At 39.8% G+C, this 24,343-nt stretch overlaps 1 protein-coding gene across 1 annotated transcript; it reads left to right on the top strand.

Moving 5' to 3' along the window:
* Positions 1-11,325: 11,325 nt before the first annotated feature.
* Positions 11,326-13,327, top strand: LOC311034412 (uncharacterized protein; the record flags this gene model as incomplete). The annotated part of the gene is made up of 3 exons (XM_084042293.1): positions 11,326-11,416; positions 12,220-12,772; positions 13,233-13,327. 2 exons carry the CDS (start codon positions 11,326-11,328, stop codon positions 12,732-12,734), a joined length of 606 nt encoding a protein of 201 aa, XP_083898419.1. The 3' UTR covers positions 12,735-12,772; positions 13,233-13,327.
* Positions 13,328-24,343: the final 11,016 nt, after the last annotated feature.

A 24,343-nucleotide genomic window follows, 5' to 3' on the forward strand; every position in this document is an offset into this window, starting at 1 on the left:
GTGGGTTCATTTCAGATCAGGGTTACCGTAACGTATCTTCTTCACAGTCCGTTGCAATGAGGAAGGATCCCCTTATTTATTTCTTCTCTTTTTTATTTGTATTTCTAGATTGCATAAAGGATGCTGCTACGCAACACGTAGCATATGGTCAAGGTAAAACAAGTGACGTCTTATGGATTTATAAACTATATATAGGGTAAGAAAAAAACAACCGGTGTGAATTGACTGTAGGCTATAATCGCTGGGGTTGTGTCTGCTGACTGACAGCTCTGCTGCACTGCAGTGATTTCAGCCTGGCTTTCGGCACCTCTCATATTATTATGGTTGGTGATCATTCCACCACGTAGCCCATGTTGCACATGACATGATGTAAAACAAAACTCATGCCTTTTGTTGCTATTTTGCGTCGCACGCTATGAGTAATGTCTGGGATAATAGAAGCATTACGCACATCACATATCATGTGCATGTGATTATGACATGTGCTGGTCGGTCCTACCGGTCCTTTTGTTATGGGACGGGAAGGATGACACTCCCAGCAATAGTAGCATACAGATACAATATTCTTTATTGTTATACGTTCCGATTATGTAAGTATAAAGCGAATAGGCTACGTGTATTCTCAAGAACTTATGATCTGCATTTATAGGCTAGATATCAACTCAATATTGCAACATGAGAAAATAGCGGAAATTATTAGATAAATGAATAGGCTATAAAATAATAGCAATAAGATAATACAAACATTAGTTTATGGAAAATGAGATGCTGCATCTTGAGGGGGTATCCTTTCAATACATTCTGAAATAATAAAAAAGTAGGCTACTCAAAACAGCTAATCACATTTGTATTTACCTCGGCATTTTTTATTTTTTGTCTATTTGGCTACAGTAGCCTACTGATGGGGTTAAAAGACATTTTCTGTATTAGGCTAGTTTCAGTACGCAATAGAGCCTTTAATTAAATGCAAAAAATCCTAACCCATAAAAACATAAATGAAATAATAATAATGATGATAATAATAATAATATCATTGTAATTATTATTTAAAACAAAACAAAAAGATGAAGCATAAACCTATAACAGGTTAATAGCTACACACAAGCCTAAATGATGTGAAGAAAAAAAAAAGATGAGAAAAAATACTTGGAGAATCTTGAGTCACAGTCGCATGTTCGAAGCAGAGAACTAGTCTGAACTGGATCCTCCTCCAATCGATAGGCTACCCCCTCCCCCCTTAAACCTAATTCATACTCCGCAGTACAATGGTGTCGCGTCGCGTGCCAATGAACAGATGTACAAGCTATAGCAAGGTGTTGTTAGCTTGTAGATCTGTTCTTTTTGGCAAGCAACACCTTACACCATTGCATGAACGAGAGTAGTCTATTTTTCTCAGCATCATCAGCACCTGCTCTGCACCCGGCTATCAGGCAGGCGGAGGATGCGCAGCCACAGCTCATGTGCAGGGCTTCCCAATAGACAGGTTTCCTGTTAGTAAACATGCAGAGGATATGACCGCACAGAGGAGGGGGAAGCCTATAGAGGGCGCCATTACCCGCAGCAGCTCTGGTCAAATGTCCATTCATAAAAGAAATGATCTTCATCGGGTTTAATGAAAGTAGATTAAATTATGCAGTTTGTAATACCTTGTTTACTCAATAAAAATGATTTGTCGGAAGTTGGATCTGTTTGTATATAATAGCAGCATTATGCCTATTATGCCTATAATAGCAGAATTATGGCTATCTAACTCCCGAACATAACAACAGAGTGAACGGCGCAACAATTCGTTTCCCCCGAGCATGCGCAGATTGCGCATTCTGCTCTGTGATGACGTCGTGCGGAAATCCGTCTATTGCTTGTGGATTTGATTAACCACGGGTAACCGGAGTCCCTCAGGGCCCAACGAAAGCTTTCCCACTATAGAATACAGACGCCAGGGTTAATTCTAGACATTGCTTACATGATGAAATGGTCACAAACTTTTTTAAACGTTTACCCCCTATTTTAAGTTCCTCATTTCTGAAAAATCTTGAAAGTTTGAGAACTACTGATTTAGAAGACATTTGTAGAATTGGACTCAGGAGGACTTAGGCTGTGTGTCGCTCAAGTCTCTTCTTCTTAAGGCCAACAAACCCATCCTTCAACCAGCCTGCAATTGACACCATGAATTGTCCAGGAATTGAAGTAGATAATTGCTCCATAACTTCCTGTTGATTTCGCTATATTTATTAGGAAGAAAACCCAGACTGGATCCGCGGATCCGGATCTTCAAATAGTAAAATGAACAGGAAGTTGACATTTTTATTTAAAAAAAAAACAGTACTGGTTTTGGTGATGTTCTATATTGTCTGAATCAGCTTTGTTTGTGTTAGTTTATGTGCTAAAAGTGTGTAGCCTGGTTCCAGACCATAGACCCCGCCCACTCTCTGAGTGAACTGCCTCTCTTGGTCTGGTGTTGTAAATGTGAACCTAGGATTTATTCAGTACAAACAGTACCGTCCAATGAGAGTCCGAGGTGGGGGTGGGTCTAACGACAAGCCAATCAGCGAATATCTTCTAAAACAAGCTGTGCGATGACGCCAGATGTAAGCGGATCCGTGGATCTCTTGTGATTGGTTTAGGGAAATTCTAATCCCCTCCCTCTTGTAATCACCGACACATTGCAGCCAATGTCAGACTGAAGTTCCACGCAGCTTCAGGCTGATAATCGTGGGACCTGCCAGTGAAACATGTTCAACAACTCTTATTAACTTGTAGTGTGGTGAAGCAAGTTAAGTATGTACATTTTATTTGTATAACACTTCTCACAGAGATAACTCACAGTGCCCTATTTACAAAAAATGATAATAGAAGATCTACAAGCTCACAACGCATCACAGTGAGCTTGTAGAGCTGCTATCTTCACTATTATTATATTGTATTTACATTTCTGGGGGGAAAAAATCTTGGAAAGTGTCTACATTTAAATACAGCATGCTTTGATATTAAAAAGAAAATGTACTTTTGAATACTTTCATTTGTGGTTGAGTAATGTTTAACCAGGAGTATCTATACTTTGACTCAAGTGGGGTTTAGTACTTTGGTCCACCACTGCCGCCAGTAGAGCCTCATTTTGAAGCATATAGTGATGTCCAATTGTCCAGGACCCTTCACTGACCTGCTACAACAATATTATGTGCCCAGCAGGACCCTAAGGTCAGCTGTCCAGAGTCTATTGGTCATTCCTCGTACCAGGTTGGGCGGCCATAGTTGAATGGTAGAGAGCCCGCCTGGGAAGTCTAAGGTTCGAAGTGTCCCTGAGCAAGACACTTAACCCCTAACTGCTCCCCCCTCCGCATTCCCCCACGAGATGAAGAAAGGTAAAACATTTTTTAAATAGTATGGAACGGAGAGCTGGAACGAAAAAAGGTCAGCCTCTGTGGATTTTTTTAGAACCACTTACAAACATTACTGTTTAAACAAGCATTTGTGGAATGTCTTAGATATTTTGTTTTTTTGTTGTTTTTAAGCTGGAGGAGGCGTAGGAGGAGTTCCCCCGTGGGACGAAAAAAGGTAAAAAACTAAAATGTATGGAATGTCCTTCCACAGGAGAGCTTGAGAGCTGCAGCCTCTGTGGACATTTTTAAGAACCACTTGTGGAATGTCTTAGATTTGTTTGTGTGTTTTTTTGTTATTTATCATTTAAATGTTTCATGCTGTGTTTTTATTTCTGTTGTATGTAAAGCACTTTGTGAGTTCTCTCTGTGAGAAGTGTTATATACTGTACAAATATAATGTACATACTTACTTACTTACTTCACCACACCACACGTTCATAAGAGTTGTTGAACATGTTTCACCAGGCAGGTCATGTAATTTGTTAATGAGGTAATCAAACGTGCACTGCACTGGCTATGACATTAGAGATATGGATGATGATGGTACTGTTGTTCCCCAAATGGAAGGAACGTTTTAAGCCTAGCCTGCTAAACCAACAGGAGAGTTTCCCCCCCCCTAAAACAGAGTAAAGATATGCTTAATAATACCTATAATATATTTTAATTAATTCCTCGAGTCCAAATTGAATGGAATATGTGTTTGTTTATTGTATACTTCCAGATATTTGCTATGTTTCCCTTTTTGGGTGTTTGGGTTAAAAATGAACCCTGTGGGACATTATTTCAGTCTGGTACATGGCAGAATCTTAAATACACAGCCTGTATTCGTTATTAAATGGCCTGTGTGATCCGGTCTAGGCCACGCCTAAAAAAAGAGAAAAAAGAAATAGCTTCCGACTTCCGGTTTTAGCTGCTTCCGGTTTTGCAGAGCCGCTTTGTTTCAGTTCCCCAATTTAAATGCTGAATCGATTACAAAGGTAGACTAGTTTAAATAGTCTCCGGAAAGTACACTCACATTTATATGTGTGAGCTACTGCCGACTGAGTCACATTTAACTGTGTCAATTTGTTTGATGGAATAATGACACCTCTTAACTTGTTCACAAATGGCTCTAACAACAACAAAATATCAATTGCACAATAAAGTGCGGGGTGCGTAATTGTTGTATAAACCACTTTAATAAAGTTATTAACCTTGCAGACTACGCCACTTAGGTTTGAATTATAGGAGCCTAAGAACTCCTGGATTAACCTTCTTTGTTTCAACAGGCTTTTTACAGGTTCGAGATAACTGGGTAAGTACTTGTACATTTAAGAGAACACAACGCCAATAAAACCAAGGAGGAACTGAAACCACACAACGGATAAAAAGGGATGAACATACATTTATTAAAGAATTCCCTAATACAAGAGGCCTCTGTGCCTTTAAAACACATACAAAAATAAACAATCCTAAAATATAAACCCTAACCTCCTATGGCGCCTCTAACTAACTAAAATGCAAAACAATGGCAAACAACAATAATAGTAAGAACACACAATAAATAGCAAAATAGGCAACAATACTTTTATAAAAGTAAAGTGCGGTGCTTATCTAAAGTGCATTCAGTACTATATGGAATGAGGCCAATTCAAGCGCAACACCAGGGGTTTTCTTCGGCCAATAGCAGAGTGTGCAAATTCAGCAATTGTGCAAATAATAGCAGTAGTGCATCAAGTACTTATGGACAAGTAAAGTGCAGGTGCTATAAAAATGCAATAAATACTTAAGACAATGTGTGCTAATACTGGGGGAAAACAGGTGGAGGGAAGCCAGCCAGGACTCTTCAATGTTCGTCTGTTTCTTTATCACCGTCTGGAAGTACAGAACAATAGGCCAGTTCATCTATTCACAGACAAGGTACTGTGGCTGCTACAGTGGTGGCTATCACAATACGAGTGTTGCATGGATCGAAAACTTACTCCGAAGGCAGCTTTCGCTGCCTACTGATGGAGTTGCGCGTGCAACACTTTAGCCCTCTGTCGCCGCTCCTTATATGGTCTGGTCTCTGCTGCTGTTTTCCTCTCCTTCCCCTCTGCACACAACGTCTTCCACGGGTCAAGGTAACAATGGAGCCGTCTGCCACAATGTTTGTTCGGCCTTCAATGGCTGGCAGCACGCGCTCTCCCGTCTTTCCTCGTCCTCTCTCGCACACTCCTCACGGCTCCTCCCTGCATCCTTCTCTCTCTGCTGCCTTTTTAAACTGAGCGGTTCTTCTCATTGCTCTGGTGTGGCCGCGCCCTTCTCCGCCGTGGTTGGCTGCTGGTGACCGCGCCCTTGCGTCAGTCAATCTATCAGCTGGTTACTGTCATTGTCATTTTGGACCGTACCAAGTAGCTCGGGGACCGGGGGGAAAACATTGTCCATTCAATAAATACACAGTGCACAATTACAATCAAGGTTAAAAGCGGTGTTAAGATGATGAGTACAGTGCATCAATTAAATAACAAAAAATAATAAGAATGCCTCGTTTTCCACCCTGTCACATATGTATTTTGTATTTTATAAATAAGCTAAACTACGCCGGATCAAGGATTTTATTAGGTAAGCCCTAAAATTACAATGCCCTTGATTGCGGCTTGAGTTATTAGTGGGTGAGGCATATAGGGTTGCTTCCGCTCCCGAACGGATCACACACCCGAAAAAGGTATTGATCCCAGGCTAATGTTTAGGGCAGTGGTGCTGACTGATTCTGCTGTTAGCAATCTGTTTTGAGAGATTAAAGGAGACATCCGTGCATTTTAAGTGTTATCTTTGATGTGTGGCAAATCACTCACCAACGTAGAAATGCCCATTGAGTTACTCCACAGATCCCCCTGTTGACCCCCACCGTTGGCATAATAGCCTGGCTGCTTATCTCTCTGCCTGGCAACACCAGGTTGCCAGGTTCGGAGAGAAACAAGCAACGAGCGTTAGCTCGTTCTGTTATTAGCGGTTAGCTTGTCGGGACTTTCAGCGCCTGTAAGGGTATCATGGGACTCCCCAATGAGTGCTAGGAGAAAAAAAACAGACTTTGCATTTGTTAAAATAGGCGAATTTGGGCTATTCACGCGCCTCCTATTATGCCAACGGTGGGGGTCGACAGGGGGATCTGTGGAGTAACTCAATGGGCATTTCTATGTTGGTGAGTGATTTGCCACACATCAAAGATAACACTTAAAATGCCCGGATGTCTCCTTTAAGTAAACCTCAATTGTTTTGCTGAAGTTTGTCTAACACCAGCTCCTCCATTACTGGCAAAACATAATCTTCGAACTGTTTTTGTTGTTGTTGTTGTTGTGATTTAAATGACACGTCCACTACAAAGTCACACAATTATAAGAAACATGGGCTACGGTTCATAGATTAAAGGGATAGTTCACCCCCAAAATGACGTTTTTCTATCGATTAGTCACCCCATGGAGACTTGAATTCATGGATAATTTTTTTGTTTTTGTCGCATTACTAAGCCAATAATTTGATGACCGGTGGCGGTTCCGGTAGGAGACACAAAGAGTCTCCTTTGTGTCTCCTACCGGAACCGCTGCCAACCGGTCTGCTTGTCATCAAATTATTGGCTATAGGAATGCGACAAAAACAAAAAAATATAGTTTTATATAGATAAACTATAACTATAAACTATACAAATATAGTGTGTGTGTGTGTGTGTGTGTGTGTGTGTGTGTGTGTGTGTGTGTGTGTGTGTGTGTGTGTGTGTGTGTGTGTGTGTGTGTGTGTGTGTGTGTGTGTGTGTGTGTGTGTGTGTGTGTGTGTGTGTGTGTGTGTGTGTGTGTGTGTGTGAAGCACTATCGTGTGTTACTGTCAGAGGCCTCCTCTCACCCCCTCTTGTGGCTGCAGGCCTGTACTGTAAGTCAGTATCACATTTAATGCACTGCTTATCTTCTACACTCTTAGACTGGCCCGGTTTAATGCACAGGCTTGGTAGCCTACTGCAGCCCGGGGCACCAAGCTCGGGGGGCATCAAACACCTGGCCAAAAAGAAAAAATGACCGGACTATTGCATATAACAGTGCCAAAATATTGTCCGTCATGTCCGACTCTGTGGCTTCTGAAATAGCGCTAAATCAGTGCCCAAATGTGTTGCAGCACTCCTCACGCGGCTGATGAAGCAAAAGATTTCAGCAGCACTCCCCCTATTACCCCCCCTCCCACGAACAGGGGTCTTCAACGTTTCTCCGGTCAAGGACCCCTTAGCTGAGAGAGAGATGAAGCAGGGATCCCCCACTACATATTGTATACAGCCTAATTGTGTTGCAGATTAAACATTTTCATAGATAGCTTCATAGCCTTATCTGATATATTTTCTTGGATTCATGTGAATGCGTATTTTCAGACAGTTTCAGACAAACCCTTAATATTTAATCAACTTGACTAAATATTTTCGACTTGTGGACGAAAACTAGTCGACGACTGGTGGTACCACCAGATTATTGAACAGTTTTTACCCAGCAGCAATCCGGCTGCTGAACAGAAACTAAAGTCTGGTGACACTGCACAGAACTGTGAAATGTGCTTTAAAAGGGACATTTCTTGCAAACACTTTTATGCACTCACTCACATTATTATAGATATTATATATGTAGTTTAGTCATATTATGTACTTTATGCTTCTCCTCTCTCTCTCTATGAGATGACTATCTTTTAACTGCAATGATGAGCCTGCACAACCAAGAATTTCACCCACTTACTTGTAATGTGATGTGACAATAAAGATTGATTCTGATTCTGATTCTGATTCTAATGTTCCCCATTACACAAACATTTGGCGGACCCCCTGTTGAAGACCCCTGCTTTAGAATGTATTTTTTGTCTGTAAGGAAATTACCGGTATAAAGAGTATAATGATAGTTATAATTATAGTTAATTATAGAGTGAAATACTGCTAGTTACAATTATCATTCTCCTCTCGCTTTCTCATGTAGCATTATGCTATTGCTATTTGTTTTAAACATGCTATTTGTTTTAAACAAATAGCATGTGAGCATATATTTGTTTTCAGCAAGCCCATGCAGTTTCTCAAGGAACTGCTTTTTCTAGTACAATTAGTTCTGCTGTATCTCTCTGTGACACGTAACTCGGTTGATGCTCCAGGTCAGCCAATATAGTGGACCTGCAGATGTAAGACAAACAGTCCCCAGGTGTTTGTTGTACCGATAAACCCTTAGGGTTTCTGGATTAACACATTTTTAAAACACCATGAAATGTCTAAAGTAAAACATTTGTTGAGTTTACATTAATGCTTTTGTAATGCAGGACTGGGGTACAATACATGAAATGTTTACAGGGGTGAAGAATGAATTGCATGCCTCAGTCATCTAGTAACTTAGGCAATTAATGTGGTGAACTACTCTATACATAACCGTCCATTCTGGGTTTGATTCCTGCCTCAGGAATCTGCCTCCTCTGTGCCTTCACTGACCTAGTTTGAGATAGTTTGAGATAGTGATACTTACAAATACAGCCAGATATAGTTACAGTTACAGCTCAAGTGTGAGATATTGACAGTTACAGTTACTGTATACTGTGAGACATTAGTTACAGTATAGGTAGGTTGATAGATAGATACCCTGCTATAAGTATGAAACAAAGACACAGGTAAGGGTATAGAGATCAAGTACAGAATAACTAGTAGAACTTGTATAAATAGGATAACATAATAATATAAAAGACAATATAAAGAAGACTTAACATTTGACATGAATGGCCCTCTGTGCCTGGGCTGGTCAGGTGTGCATAGTGTATAGGCCAGGGGTGTCCATACTGACTTCGATAAAGTGAGCAAGGGGCCACACAATTGAATTGAAACTTGAAACATATAGTGCTGAATTATGTTAAAACTGCATGAACAGTGTTTTACAGCTATTGTACTGGTGTACTTTGAAGTTACAAAATTACTTGCATAAAACAATCGATTTCAATGCCGTATCAACTTCAAAATGAGCCTGTTAATTTATATCTTATTTAGTATATCTTATTTAGTGGTGTAGATATGCACCACTCCATAGGTCACTGATACAACATATTGCATTATGTTATACAGTCAATATGGACTCAAGACAGACTGTTTTACTGTTACACATTTAATATTTGAGTACACACAGATGGAATATGTAATGAAAGTCTATACTCAAATGGTAATTGTTGATTAGTACTATTAATTGGAGTCGAGTTAAATTAATTAAACTAATGCTGCCTTTTAGAATTTAGATTTTTTTTGGGGGGGGTCATTTTGATTTCAAGGGCCTGATTGAGATGGTCAAAGGGCCGGGTCTGGACATAAATAAATAAATATCAACTATTATTTTGATATTAAATATCAACTAGTACAATTATGGTTCTGCTGTATCTCTCTGTGACACGTAACTCAGTTGAAGCTCCAAGCTCAGCCAATAGTGGAGCTGCAGATGTAAGACACCTATAAGATACCTGTAAGCCCCTAAGGGTTTCTGAATAAACTGATTTGGAGAACACCATGAACTGTCTAAAGTAAAACATTTGTTGAGTTCATAGTATAATGCTTTTGTAACTTTGGATTGGGGGCACAATAAATGAAATGTTTATGGGGTAAAGTATGCATTTCATGCCTCAGTCCTCTGGTAACTAAAATATTGATAATTAGCATCTAGTAAATTGTGCTCCTTCACCTTATAGCGCAGATCTCCGCCAGGCCTGGCTGTTTACCCGGGACTGTGTCAGTCTTTGGGTGCAGTGGTCAGGACACGAGGAAGCTTCAGGGGAAATAGTTTGTACGACAGATGTGCAACTGTTCACGTTTTCCCTATGGGCAGAATTGTAAGTAGTTTTGGAGGTGCGCTCTACAGTATATAGGCCCCTCAACATGTGATTTCTAATTTGGGTGTGATTGGATGTTGCGTTCATGATACATGCCGTTATCTGTAAGAAATAGGCGGCACCCACACATTTATGAACGCAATTACACTCAAACTACAGTATATGGAGCATCTAATCCTTGGTTGATGGCATGAGACCATGCCTGTGGGGGGCAAACACATTTCTGCAACAAACAGTGACACTTGGATTTGGCTCTGCATTGTTTTGAGGCTCCTCAATGTGTGATAAAAATGTTTGGGTAGATCATGTGTTGTGGCATTTTTTGCAAAAAGGGCTCCTTCAGCAAACCTTGGAAGCCAAACCTTGATCACATGAGTCATAATATAATGTGTACTGATTCATGTGAGTTTTGGACAAAATGTATAGGCTAACATGGGGCTGATTTGAACAATTTGGAATGGAGGTTCTTCCTTGCCCTACTGGAAGTGTGCATGCAAAGTTTCACTCCAATCAGTCCCGCAGTGTCTGAGAATAGCTGCTCAAAGACAGACACATGGACGTACAGGGGCAAAAACATAATCCCTGCCCCTGGCTGTTCTGGATATCATTAAATTACTCCTCTATACACCTTATTGTAATGACTGCAGGCTTGACTGACACATTAACGGGTCTGATGATCCAAGCTCAGCCAGTAGTGGAGCAGCAGGTGTCAAGACAAATATCAGTCATTGATCAGCCAATAGTGGCGCAACAGTTGTCATGAATTACATGAACCCTACACAAAAGTGATGTAAACAGAGAGTATATGTTGCAATAGCTCAGGGCTATTTGCACGGCTTTCCACAAGAAACACATTTGTTCAACAGTGGGGTGAGTATATATTCCAATGATTGCTCTGATATACTTCACACTAGTTGAGTTGCATGTTGAAGACATCACTTCAAGGTTCTTCTCACCACCAAGGACTTCCCAAAACTACTGAAGGTGAGCTCAATACTTACTAGTTATTCGCTACTATGCAATTACTGCTTATGAGAATTACATGAATATACCGTATAATTGTTGTCTATGTACACTGACAGCTTTTTGACATCGTTTTACATTCTTGCAGAAAATGAAGACCCAAACTGTGTTCCTGCTTTTTGCTCTGGTGGCTACTATTAATGCCGCAGCAGTGAAAAATGAGAAAGCTGCAGATAAGTCAGGTAACCAGTTTCATAAGATGTCATTTGATGTGATGTGATGTCATGCCATTTCACTGTCACTTTGTGTCTTGTCATGTGTGTCACCCCCTTTACACCTTGCATTAACGTTAAGGATAAGGATGAGGATTTGACCCATGCACACAGCACCTCACAAAAGCCAATCCATGTGTGCTATAATTGCAGTATACTGTATATTGCTATTTTTAATCATACTACTTTCTTTAGTTGTTATTCTTTCAGTCTTTTCATTATTGTTGGTACAATGTCAAAGAGCCGAAACTAGTATGTGCAAACTGGGGAAAGGTATTGATGTCACGTGACGTGAGTGCGTTGGACTTGCAAACAAAGGCGCTTCTTGGATTTGGTACCTTTTTTGTGGGTCTGGAAAAGAAAATATTTTGATGTGACGCGTACATTCTTCATGTTATACACAGGTCACTGCACTACAATATTTAACCATCATTTTGTGCTAGGATAGACATTTCTTTATTACTGTATACAATCCGTCTCACAAACTCAATGCTGATTCGTGTTGTTTGCACCTCCAATACAGTGGGCTTGGCCCCACCCCCGAAAACCCCTATGTGTGGCTCAAAGAATATGAGATACTGTATAACAAATACAAATCTTGAATCTTGACTGACAACCATGGTGTGTTTGAAAGCTGAAACAGTAGCATAATATATTATGGCTGACATTTCATATTTATAGGTTTGACTATATTTACACCAACAAAAACATCTAAATATGTCTACCCTGTAAACTGACCCTACAAAACTCTGTTTCTTTTTATGTTGCTGTAGCTAATGACAAGCAGGCAGACCTCCCTAAGCCTGTAAAGGCTGAAGACCTCCCTAAGCCTGTACAGGCTGAAGACCTCCCTAAGACTGTAAAGGCTGAAGACCTCCCTAAGCCTGTACAGGCTGAAGACCTGCCTAAGCCTGTAAAGGCTGAAGACCTCCCTAAGCCTGTAAAGGCTGAAGATAAGGAGGGAAAGTCTGACATGGAACAGGCTGACCTCCCTGAAACAGAACAGGCTGAAGATCTCCCTGAGGCTGACAATGCTGAGGATGAGGATGAAACAGCTGAGGATTTGGAAGAGGATGAAACGGCCGAGGATTTGGAAGACGATGAAACGGCTGAGGATTTGGAAGACGATGAAATGTCCAAGGATTTGGAAGAGGATGAAATGGCCGAAGATTTGGAAGAGGATGAAATGGCCGAAGATTTGGAAGAGGATGAAATGTCCGAGGATTTGGAAGAGGATGACATGTCCGAGGATTTGGAAGAGGATGAAATGTCAGAGGATTCCGCATAGGACCCTAAATCGAGAAGAAAAGTAGTTTTTGGACAAAGGTACTGTAAGGAAAAAAAAGGGTTATTGTTAAAAATGTAAAGCTTTATATTCTGATAGTAATCACTTCTAGCGTTCGTAAAACTCATTTTAACAAACAAATATCACTTAAAGCACCTTTAAGGTGAGAACAGAAGGTCCCTTAATATAAACTTTAAGAAATGTAATGGATTAAAGTCAACATGGTCTATTCTAATAAATAAAAATAACAGTAGTATACATAAACAGGCCAGACTCTTTGTATAATTATTCATCAGTTGAGTGAATTTTTTACTCCAATATATTAAAGCAACAGAAAACAATATAAATTAAAATGTCTAATACTATGAGCAAGGGCAAAAAATATGACTGTATGCGCTCTTGAATAACACCAATTACAACTGGTGACTCATTGACAAAAACATGTGAGTAAATTATCTGCCTTTGGTTTTCTATTAATGTATTTATACGCTTCTTCCACAGCTCCAGAGTAACAACCAGAGTATCATCTCCTCACCATCTTAATAATGCATGAGTATTGTTAAAAGGCTCACGGAGGCTTCAAGGATGTTTCTTAATCATGTGTGACCCTCAAATAAAAGTCATATCATGCACCTGTAGCTTGTCTGATTTTTGAGGTGACATGCTGGAAAAGTTTATTTTCAAAAAAACATATAATGTCACATGCCTTGTATTGAGAACAAGGCATTGTAGAAGAATTTGTTGAATATTCTCACCTGTTGAGAAAAACTTTCGCACACCTAGAATAAAATCTTAGGAGCAGGTGCATAGGCAAACAAGTGCATATCAATAATAAAAGAATACGCCCAAACACTGCCAAGGAGGTACAGGAGCAAATGTATTGAGAGAGAAGCAACATTTGGGTCACTGATGACCTTCTTCAGGCATGAGAAGGACATCATCAGTGACCCAAATGTTGCTTTTCTCTCAATACATTTGCTCCTGTACCATGCAGTTTGGCAGTGTGCAGGCTTATTATTTTATTATTGAATATTCTCACAAAAGCCACTGATATACAACCCACTGCAAGTGAATTGAATCTAGTTTAGGTCAGTTGCATACTAGTGTAATGTAATGTTACATGCAGATTGCTATTTGCGATGTGTAAAATATGTATCAATTGTGTATTAGCCAAGCCCTGATGCCTAATTGGTTGATGCTTGTTGATGATATTGGAATCACCTGTTTCTTGTTCTATGGATTACTGTTTTCTCTGCAACATTGTTTGGTTTGATAAAGATCAAAACATCAGTCTGTCAAAGGGGAATGATTGGCCACTTTGCTACCATCTAAAGGTAAAGAACCATCTAAAGCAGGGATCTCAAACTCATTTTAGGTTGCAGCCCCATTTGCAGTGGTTGAAAGTAACAGTACATTTAATAAAGTACTGTACTTAGGGTAGGATACTTTACAATTATTTGAACACTTTAGTTACTAATTACATTTCAGATTTTGATTATTACAAAACATAAGTACATTAACCAAATAAAGGAGTAGTTCACCCAAAAATAGTACATCTTTTCTATCAATTACACACCCCATGAAGTCTTGAATTCATGGAGATTGTTTTGTTTTTGTCGCATTCTTGAGCCAATAATTTGATGACCAGGTCATCGGTCAATAGGAGACTACTCTTCGAGTCTCCACTGGTCATCAAATTATTGGCTTAGGAATGCGACAAAGACAAAAAAATCCAAGGCTTCATGGGGTGTGTAATTGATATTGATTTGAAAATAGCAGATCTACAAGCTCACAACGCGTTGCATAGTGACACGTTGTGGGCTTATAGATGTGCTATTTTCGAAAAGGTTCGACACATTTTAATGACATATTGGCCTATAAGGCACCTAGCCCTTCCCACTCACTTAGATCAGCTAACACAGGAATCTTGTTTGAGCCTTCCCTAAAACACCCTGGACGACGCTCCTCATGTACAGTACTAGACCTGACTCTTCTCCCTCCTGGCTACCGAACTGTGGAATGAAATCCTGATTACAGTCAGAACTGCACACTCACTAGTTGTGTTCGCCACAGTTTCAATACTCACCTCTTCAGACTCCACCTCATCCCTTAGCACTTCACTCTTCTTGTATCTTTTCTTGATGCTTGTTTACTATGCAGTTACTGTAGTATATCTTGGTCACTTGTTCTCATGCTTTGTTTCTTAGATTAGTTTCTTCTTGACCACAAATTAGATTTTGATCATGAGCATGTTGTTTAGAGATTTATTGTTTGTTTTTGCCTGGCATCTAAGTTTCTTTGAGGCAGCTCATTGTTCTCTTTGCACATCATTTATTTGATATTTTACCTTGTTGTTTATTGACAAGAGCTCATGCTTACTCTGCTTATTCTGATTTCACACTTGGTTCACACCTGGTTAAGAGACTTACAAGTCGCTAAATACCTAAATTGTAATTGTCCGTATGTGTATACTCCCAACACTGAAAGGCACGGATGCTGTCATAGTATTACACTAACCAGTTGCAGTTTATGTCCATCCAGACTCATATAATAGTAGTGAATTTAATAAATGTGTTAAGGGTATTTTAGTTTTGATGAAATGCAAGTCATCACTATTGCATGTACGAAATGTGTTTTGTAAGGTCACAGTGACCGTGACCTTTGAACTCTGACCATCAAATTCTAATCCGTTCTTACTTGGGTCTAAGAGGAAGTTTGTGCCAGATGTAATGAAATTCCCTCCAAGCATTCCTGAGATATGATCATGACAATGGGATGGGCGTGAGGTCACAGTGACCTTGACATTATACCACCAAAATCTGATCATCCTTGAGCCCAAGTCAGCGTTTGTGCCAAATTTGAAAAAAATCTCTCAAGGCGTTCCTGACTGTGTTCACAAGAATGGGAAAGGACGGAATCATGGACTATTGGACGGTCAGTCGGACGGACGGACGGACAAACGGACGTACTAACGGACGTACTATATGCATATGTACAAACCGAAAACATAGCTACGGCTGTCACCAACGGAGGTATAAAAAGATGGATTAGTCATTTGATTTAGAATCTAGGACTAAATGGGAATGTTTATACTATATTCTGTATTTGCCTTTCATACCTTGTCAGGTATGTACAGGAGATACAGTACAAGCATCCAATTGCCTTTTTTAATGATGAACTTATACATGAATTCATCATGAATTTAGAAAAATGGGCATAGAAGTGGAGCTGTGGAATGATGTCCCAAAAAAATTATAAAATAATAATCTACATATTTACACATGGTACCGGATATCTATCCGGTGCGGCGCCGGTTAGTATCGGAGGTAAGACATAAAGGTGCGTGAGCATGGGAGCAGATATATATACTGTACATGATATGCTATGGACGTTAGTTAAGGTGTGAGAAAAAAAAAACATGGGATTATGGTGCTGCGTGTGTCGACCGCATAGTCCACATAATGACACTGGTCCGGTAGATCCAAGTTCAACCAATAGTGGAGCAGCAGGTGTTAGACAAATGTATATCAGTCATTGATCAGGCCCAGGGGGTTTCTGAATAAGCCGTCCTTAACCACATAAACCATAGCGTCCCTATTGTGGGCATGTCATTATAGCTGTAGCAGATCTACAAGCTCACAACGTGATGCACTGTGAGCATGTAAATGCCCCTGGGTGATCCCAGTCAATGAAGATGTAGATACATAGGGTTTAAGAGGTTAATTGCTGTTAATTGGATTAAAGTAACATTCAGCCATCTGATTAACAAGCCTGCTATCATATGAGCTGAGGTATTGGTAGTTAATCTAATATTTTCTGTTTTATTATTACTTGGCGAAAGACCAGGTAAAGTGTTTTGTTGTTGTTTTTTAGGTTTTTTAGGGGGCTGGGGACTTTCATCTTTATGAGGAGAGATTACACCGTGAGTCGGATTCAAACTCCAGTCATATGGTCTGTGCACTAACTGTCTGATCCACCATGCAGGCACCCCCAGGTAAGATACAACACACTACTGTATGTTGAACATACAGAACAAACAGTACTGTGTATTTGCAGAGATAGAAACTCTCCGGGCTATATGGTTGAGTTATGTATGGATATGCTGGCACTTAATTATACAGAAATCCCTTTATATGGATACAGAAACAACCCTCTCCATTCTGTCCCTTCAGCTAATCTACAGGAATTGCATGAACTGTGAGTGTTTAACTCAGGTTAACTGTATTTGTAAACAGAAAATTGTGCATAACAGTGTTGAAGCACTGAAAATACAGAAATACGCACAAATGTCAGTCAATAATCAAGGTTTATTTGCCACAAATAAGTAATTTTATACAGGTATATACAAGCAGAGAAATATGGTATAACTTATGTGTACACATATTGATGGAGCTGATAATGGAGCTGATAGGGGTCATAAATCCTGCTCTATGTTAATTAAAACTATTTGTAGTTAAACAGCTGAAAACCCAGTGTAAAAAGGATGAGACGAAATCAAAGTCAACTTTTTAATTTGAGAACTAGCCTGTGTCTGACAGGCTAGTTCTCAAATTAAAAAGTTGACATTGTATTAAGAGAAAGAATCAATACACGAGGCACCGTAGAGCAAAATATCTCTCTGACTCAACAGTCAATGATCACAATAGTTATACACCAATGAAGTTGTTATCAGCTCTGATGATGACAGCTGCTCGTATAGGTTGAGAGAGAAGATGGCAAGCTGATGGTGTGACAGTTTATCTTGGACAAACAGTGTCCAAATGTCTCAAACCAAGGTTGACCTCGGCTCTGACCAGCGTCGCTGGAGGTGTTGTTGCTTTGTCATAGATGGTCAGGTTAACTCCAATGAGCTGTTATTGTATTCCTCCAGAGATAATCAGTGACCTCGGAGGGCCTGTGCTCTGTACAGCTCAAAACACATGCAGTCTCTAGAGGAAAGGAGAGAACTAATACTAGGATTAGTTCCGTACAACCTTGAACTTAATAAAATCATAGGATTGGTAGGCAAATTGAGTTATGCCAAGATGGCACACTAACATTTAGGCAGGCCAGAGATGACCCTAGACAAATAATTATTACAAAAACACATCCATCACATACCTTATACTGTGTGTGTGTGTGTGTGTGTGTGTGTGTGTGTGTGTGTGTGTGTGTGTGTGTGTGTGTGTGTGTGTGTGTGTGTGTGTGTGTGTGTGTGTGTGTGTGTGTGTGTGTGTGTGTGTGTGTGTGTGTGTGTGTGTGTGTGTGTGTGCGACGCTACCTGACGCCCCCTCCCGTGAACAGCTACCGGGAAGAGCGAGGCAATAGACCCGGCGGCCTTCCAGCGGTATGTCCGTCCGCTGTCGGAATAGCAATGGGTGGACTTCCTGGCCCATGAGAACAACTACAGAGAACACCAAGACTAAGAACTTTGTTTCCTCTGGTGATCCAGCCGAGGACATACCCACGGACTGGTTGTTGGAGGGTTTCGACAACTTGGGATGCCCAAAGACGAGACAGAAAGGCTGGCAAAGTATTGTGCCGTCTCAGCTGCCATATACTGTATGGCGGAGCCGACGCTACTTTTGCCCATGGAGTGTTGAGTGACATGTGTGTGGACATATCCATGAGTTTGTGAATCTAACCTTTTCTGCACCTAAAATAATTGTGTCCCTGTATGCTCTCCCTGTGTGTTTGTGTGTGTGTGTGTGTGTGTGTGTGTGTGTGTGTGTGTGTGTGTGTGTGTGTGTGTGTGTGTGTGTGTGTGTGTGTGTGTGTGTGTGTGTGTGTGTGTGTGTGTGTGTGTGCGTGTGCGTGTGTTTAGGATTTGTAAGGAATATGCATTTGTGGGATGAGCAGCACAGCCAAGTATGTGGGTTGCACCCATGAATTTGACAAATCTTCTCTGTCAATGCCAAACAACATATTCTGCTGTTGCTATTGACTATTGTTTTGAGCTTCCTATCCCAGGTGCCCCTGGGGGTACTTGAGGGTACATGGCGTATCTGAGGGGTCCGTGTCTCCCCATAGGATCCCACTCTAACAGACCTCCAGGCCATTAAGGGGCTGTTCCACTAATCTTATCCAAGGGACAGGGCCTTAAGGCACGTGATGGACAAGATCAAGGATATAGTGACTCCTGAACCCAGGTCAGATAGCAAAACAAACACAGTGGCCTGAAAGGTATGGTGAAGACTAGTGTGTTATCATGTTTGGAGGCCTACATATTGAGATGGTTGCATTGCCTCCGCCTCGTGTAAATAAAACCATTCTAGGCTGTCACATGATCACATGTCAGGTAAGACCATTCTGGGGTGTCACATGGCCATTAAATTAAATACATAAAGGCATCAAACTACACAAACATGACCCTTTTTCTGTTGGATTATGTAATTACGTCAACTAAATACTGTAGGTTCAAACCTAAAAGACTATGGCTTTCTTTTCTTTTTTTTATCCCAGTTTTTATTGTCATCTCACTGGCAAATCATTGATATGTCTGAAAGAAGGCAGTGAAGAGGAAACTTTATGTAATATGATTACATGTAATTCAGCTCAGATGAGCAGTTCAGTGTCACATAGCCCTGAACATTGCTCAGAGGTATTTGCAACCCTTTCCTCAACACCTTTGTTAAACACCAGAGTGAGTATCAGTATACTCCAGTAGCTAGGTCAGGAATACTTCAGACTAGTTGAGTTACATGTTGAAGACATCACTTAAAAGGTTATTCTCATCTCCAAGGACTTCCCCAAACTACTGAAGGTGAGCTCAACCGTTAAATGTTCTTATAATTGTTGGCCATGTACTGTACACTGTAGAAGACCCAATGGCAGCAGGGGTATTCAAAGTAATTCAGGATAAGGACCCCTTAGCAGAGACAAAGACAAAGCAGGCACCGCCACTGCCACTATATATTGTTTAAAATTGTGTTGCATACTTTTTATTATTATTTTATAAATCCTTCCATGCAACTTGATAAGAGGCTTTCAAAGTTAGTTGAAATCCCTTCCTATCACATACAAATGAGGTGGCCCCTTGTAGTAACTCTGAGGACCTCAGGGACCCTCTGTTGAAGATCCATGGCATACAGAGTCCGATAACTACTGACAGCTTTTTAAACATTGTTTTACATTCTTGCAGAAAATGAAGAACCTAATTGTGCTTTTTGCTCTGTTGGCCACTATTAATGCTGCAGAAGTGCAAAATGGAAAAGCAGATAAGTCAGGTAACCAATTTCATAAGATATCATTTGATGTGACATCATGTCATACCATTTCACTGTCACTTCAAGTCTTGTCATATGTATCACCACCTTTAGCCTACATCTTGCATTAACATTTCTTAAGGATAAGGATCTGACCCATGAACACAGCACCTTACAAAGGCAAATCAAAGTGTGCGATGATTACAGTATATATTGCAGTTTTAGTTGTTAATCTTTAATATTTTTTTGTTATTTGTAAGTAAGTAAAGTAAAATAAATTGACATATACAAATCTTGAATCTTGACTCTTGACTGTCAAGCCATGGTGTGCTTGAAAGTTGAACCGGCAGGCCGAAACTGGTAATGTCTTATAGTTTATGATGACAATGTATATGTTTAAGTTTGACAATATTTATAAAAAAATATTCTTTATTACACTGTAAACTGACCCTACAAAACTCTTATTATTATTATGCTGCTGTAGCTAATGACAAGCAGGAAGACGACCTCCATAAGACTGCCATGGCTGAAGACCTCCATATGGCTAAAAAGGTTGAAGACCTCCCAAAACCTATCAGGGCTGAATACCTCCCTAAGCTTATGAAGGCTGAAGACCTCCCTAAGCTTATGAAGGCTGAAGACCTCCCTAAGCTTATGAAGGCTGACGACCTCCCTAAGTCGATAGAGGCTGAAGACCTCCCTAAGACTGAAAATACTTTAGACCTCCCTAAGACTGAAAAAGCTGAAGACCTTCCTAAGACTGAAAAGGCTGAGGATTTGGGAGTGGATAAAGTGGCCGAGGATTTGGGACAGGATGAAATGGCAGAGGACCCAAAACTAGCCAACACTGCCCAAAACAACACAAAACTAGCCAACGGTACCCAAAACAACCAAAAACAACCAAAAACAACACAAAACGAGATACCCAAAACTACCCAAAACAAGATACCCCAAACTACCAAGAACAACACAAAACTAGCCAACGGTACCCAGAACAACCAAAAACAACCAAAAACAACCCAAAACAAGATACCCAAAACTACCCCAAATAAACCAATACTACCCAAAAGTCCCCAAAATAAACCCAAAAGTACCAAAAACTCCCCAGAACTCCCTAAAAGTACCCAAAACAAGACACCCAAAACTAAAAACAACCCAAAATTACCCACAAGTACTCAAAAGCCCCCAAAACTGCCGACAACTACCCAAAATAAGATACCCAAAACTGAAAACAATCCAAAACAACCCAAAACTACCCTAAATAAACCAAAACAACCCAAAACTACCAAAACCAAGACACCCAAAATCAAAAACAAACCAAAAGTACCCAAAAGTTCTCAAAAGCACCCGAAACATCCCAAAACAACCCAAAACAAGATACCCAAAACTACAAACAACTTAAAAGTACCCAAAAACACCCAGGAGCTCCCGAAGCAACCCAAAAGTACCCATAAGGCACCCAAAAGTACTGAAACCTCCCCAAAAGTACCCAAAATTAAAAACAACCCTAAAGTACCCAAAAGTACTCAAAGTCACCTGAAACAAGGGAAAAGTACCCAAACTACACCAAAACAACCCAAAACTACCCTAGAGAAAGCAAAACAACCCAAAAGTACCCAAAAGAAACCAAAACAACCCAAAACTACCCAAAATAAAGCAAAACAACAACCCAAAACTACCCAAAAGAAACCAAAACAACCCAAAACTACCCTAAAGAAAGCAAAACAACCCAAAACTACCGAAGAGAAAGCAAAACAACAACCCAAAAGTACCCAAAAGAAAGCAAAACAACCCAAAACCACCCAAAAGAAAGCAAAACAACAACCCAAAAGTATCCAAAATAAACCAAAACAACCCAAAACTACACAAAAGAAAGCAAAACAACCCAAAACCACTCAAAAGAAAGCAAAACAGCAACCCAAAAGTACCCAAAAGAAACCAAAACAACCCAAAACTACCCAAAAGAAAGAAAAACAACCCAAAACCACACAAAAGAAAGCAAAACAACAACCCAAAAGTATCCAAAGTATCCAAAGTAAACCAAAGCGACCCAAAACTACACAAAAGAAAGAAAAACAACCCAAAACCACAGAAAAGAAAGCAAAAGAGCAACCCAAAAGTACCCAAAAGAAAGCAAAACAACCCAAAACTACCGAAGAGAAAGCAAAACAACAACCCAAAAGTACCCAAAAGAAAGCAAAACAACCCAAAACCACCCAAAAGAAAGCAAAACAACAACCCAAAAGTATCCAAAATAAACCAAAACAACCCAAAACTACACAAAAGAAAGCAAAACAACCCAAAACCACTCAAAAGAAAGCAAAACAGCAACCCAAAAGTACCCAAAAGAAACCAAAACAACCCAAAACTACCCAAAAGAAAGAAAAACAACCCAAAACCACACAAAAGAAAGCAAAACAACAACCCAAAAGTATCCAAAGTATCCAAAGTAAACCAAAGCGACCCAAAACTACACAAAAGAAAGAAAAACAACCCAAAACCACAGAAAAGAAAGCAAAAGAGCAACCCAAAAGTACCCAAAAGAAAGCAAAACAACCCAAAAGTACCAAAAAATCCCCAAAAGAACCCAAAAGTACTCAAACCAAGACACCCAAAACTACCCAAAAGAAAGCAAAACGACCCAAAAGTACCAAAAAATCCCCAAAAGAACCCAAAAGTACTCAAACCAAGACACCCAAAACTAAAAACAACCCAGGAGGATCTCAACACAACCCAAAACAACCCAAAACTACCCAAAACAAGACCTCCAAAAGTACCCATAAACACCCGAAAGTACCCCCAAAAAAAACAAAACCGGTCCGCTCATCTGCCCCCTTTGGCCATATTCTCCATCACTTAGACATTTATCCCTGGACATTTATTACCCTTCTCTCTTTCTATCTTTTTCACTAACTCTCTCTGTCTCCCATCCGGCTATACTTCCACAGTCCACTTAACCTTAGCTATACCTGCACACCTGTCTCCCTCATCAGTCCTGCACTTCTCTGCCCAGCTACACACCTGTTGTCATTTCCCTCGTCAGCTTGCACCTATATTACTGGACCCATTCCCCTTAGTCTTTGTCAGTTCGTAAAGCCCTGTTTCTGTAAGTATACCGGTTTAGGCTCCCATTTAGAATTATTGCGCTTTTCTGAGTTGTTCCTGAGGTTCCGTCTATCCTGATTTTCTGTTTGTTGTTGCCTTTTAATTTTGGACATTTGGGCATTTTTGCCTTTTTCTGTTAATACGTTGTTTACACATTGCTCTGCCTCTGGTAGTCTTGCATTTGGGTCCCACCCTCCTCACAAAACTCACAAAGATCAGCAAACTGGCAACCTTTTTACATCAAAAAAGGGGAAGAAAGTTACTTTGATAGTAACCGTGCAAACCAAAATCTATAATATATTTTCTTTTTTTCTGAGACTTGATTGGATAGTCAGTGGAGAGAGACAGGAAGAGAGATGCAGCAAATGGTCCGGCCGCTGTCAGGCATCAGAGCTTAAGCGTACATGTCCAAACCATTTAGCTATTGGGCCGCCCAATACATTAATTTGTTTAATGGCAGATTGATATTCAAATGTTAATTTGGAATATAAAGGCACATTTTAGGCATAGATAAAAGGCACACTTGTTGTGCCTTTTATCAACAAAAAAATGCCACATTAACAAAAATAATAGTTCTATGATTACATAAACCCGGTGTGACTGATAGAATCTCGATTGGCTAAGACAGTTTGTGTGAATATCCAACCTTGGTGAGTTGTTTTTCACTTTTATCACTTTTTATCATTCAAGTTGGATTTTCTTTTTACAATCTTGTTTTACTTACTTATTACCCTTTTTAAAGGATGACTTCACCCATTTTCAACCTATTTTTTTCAACAGTGACATCAACGTTTTTTTTCATTAACGCAAGAACAATGGCTTACATTATAGCATGCTAACTTTTCAGGAAAAGAGAGCCTACACTTTCTATTAGATTAAGGATTCCCCATCAAAACATTAGTGAGGACTAATTATATGAAGATGGGTTGAAAATGGGTGAAGTTGTCATTTGAATAGCTATTTTGTCTTAAAGTTTTGTTTTGTAAAGCAACTTTAGGTATCTTGAAAAGCGCTATATAAATTTAATGTAGGCCTATTATAAATGGTGTTTTACACTCAAGACAGCAGAGGAATTCAAAAGTATCAGATAAGAAAAAACATTTATGAGGGAAATTCCCTAATATGTTTTAGTTACACCAAGGGACCAATTTGAATAATTTACAAATGGACATTTCTATTTAATTTTATACTTTGTACTTCAGTTCTTTTTGGTGCTGTACTGGAGTTTGAGGCATGCTTCATGTAATAAATTACATATTTTATGAAAAAAAAAAAAAAGAAGTAAAAGGTTGACATTATTGTTATTGGCATTCAATAAACCAT

The sequence above is a fragment of the Gymnoscopelus microlampas genome, assembly GCF_963454915.1.
Source record: "Gymnoscopelus microlampas genome assembly, chromosome: 19".
Classification (NCBI taxonomy): domain Eukaryota; kingdom Metazoa; phylum Chordata; class Actinopteri; order Myctophiformes; family Myctophidae; genus Gymnoscopelus; species Gymnoscopelus microlampas.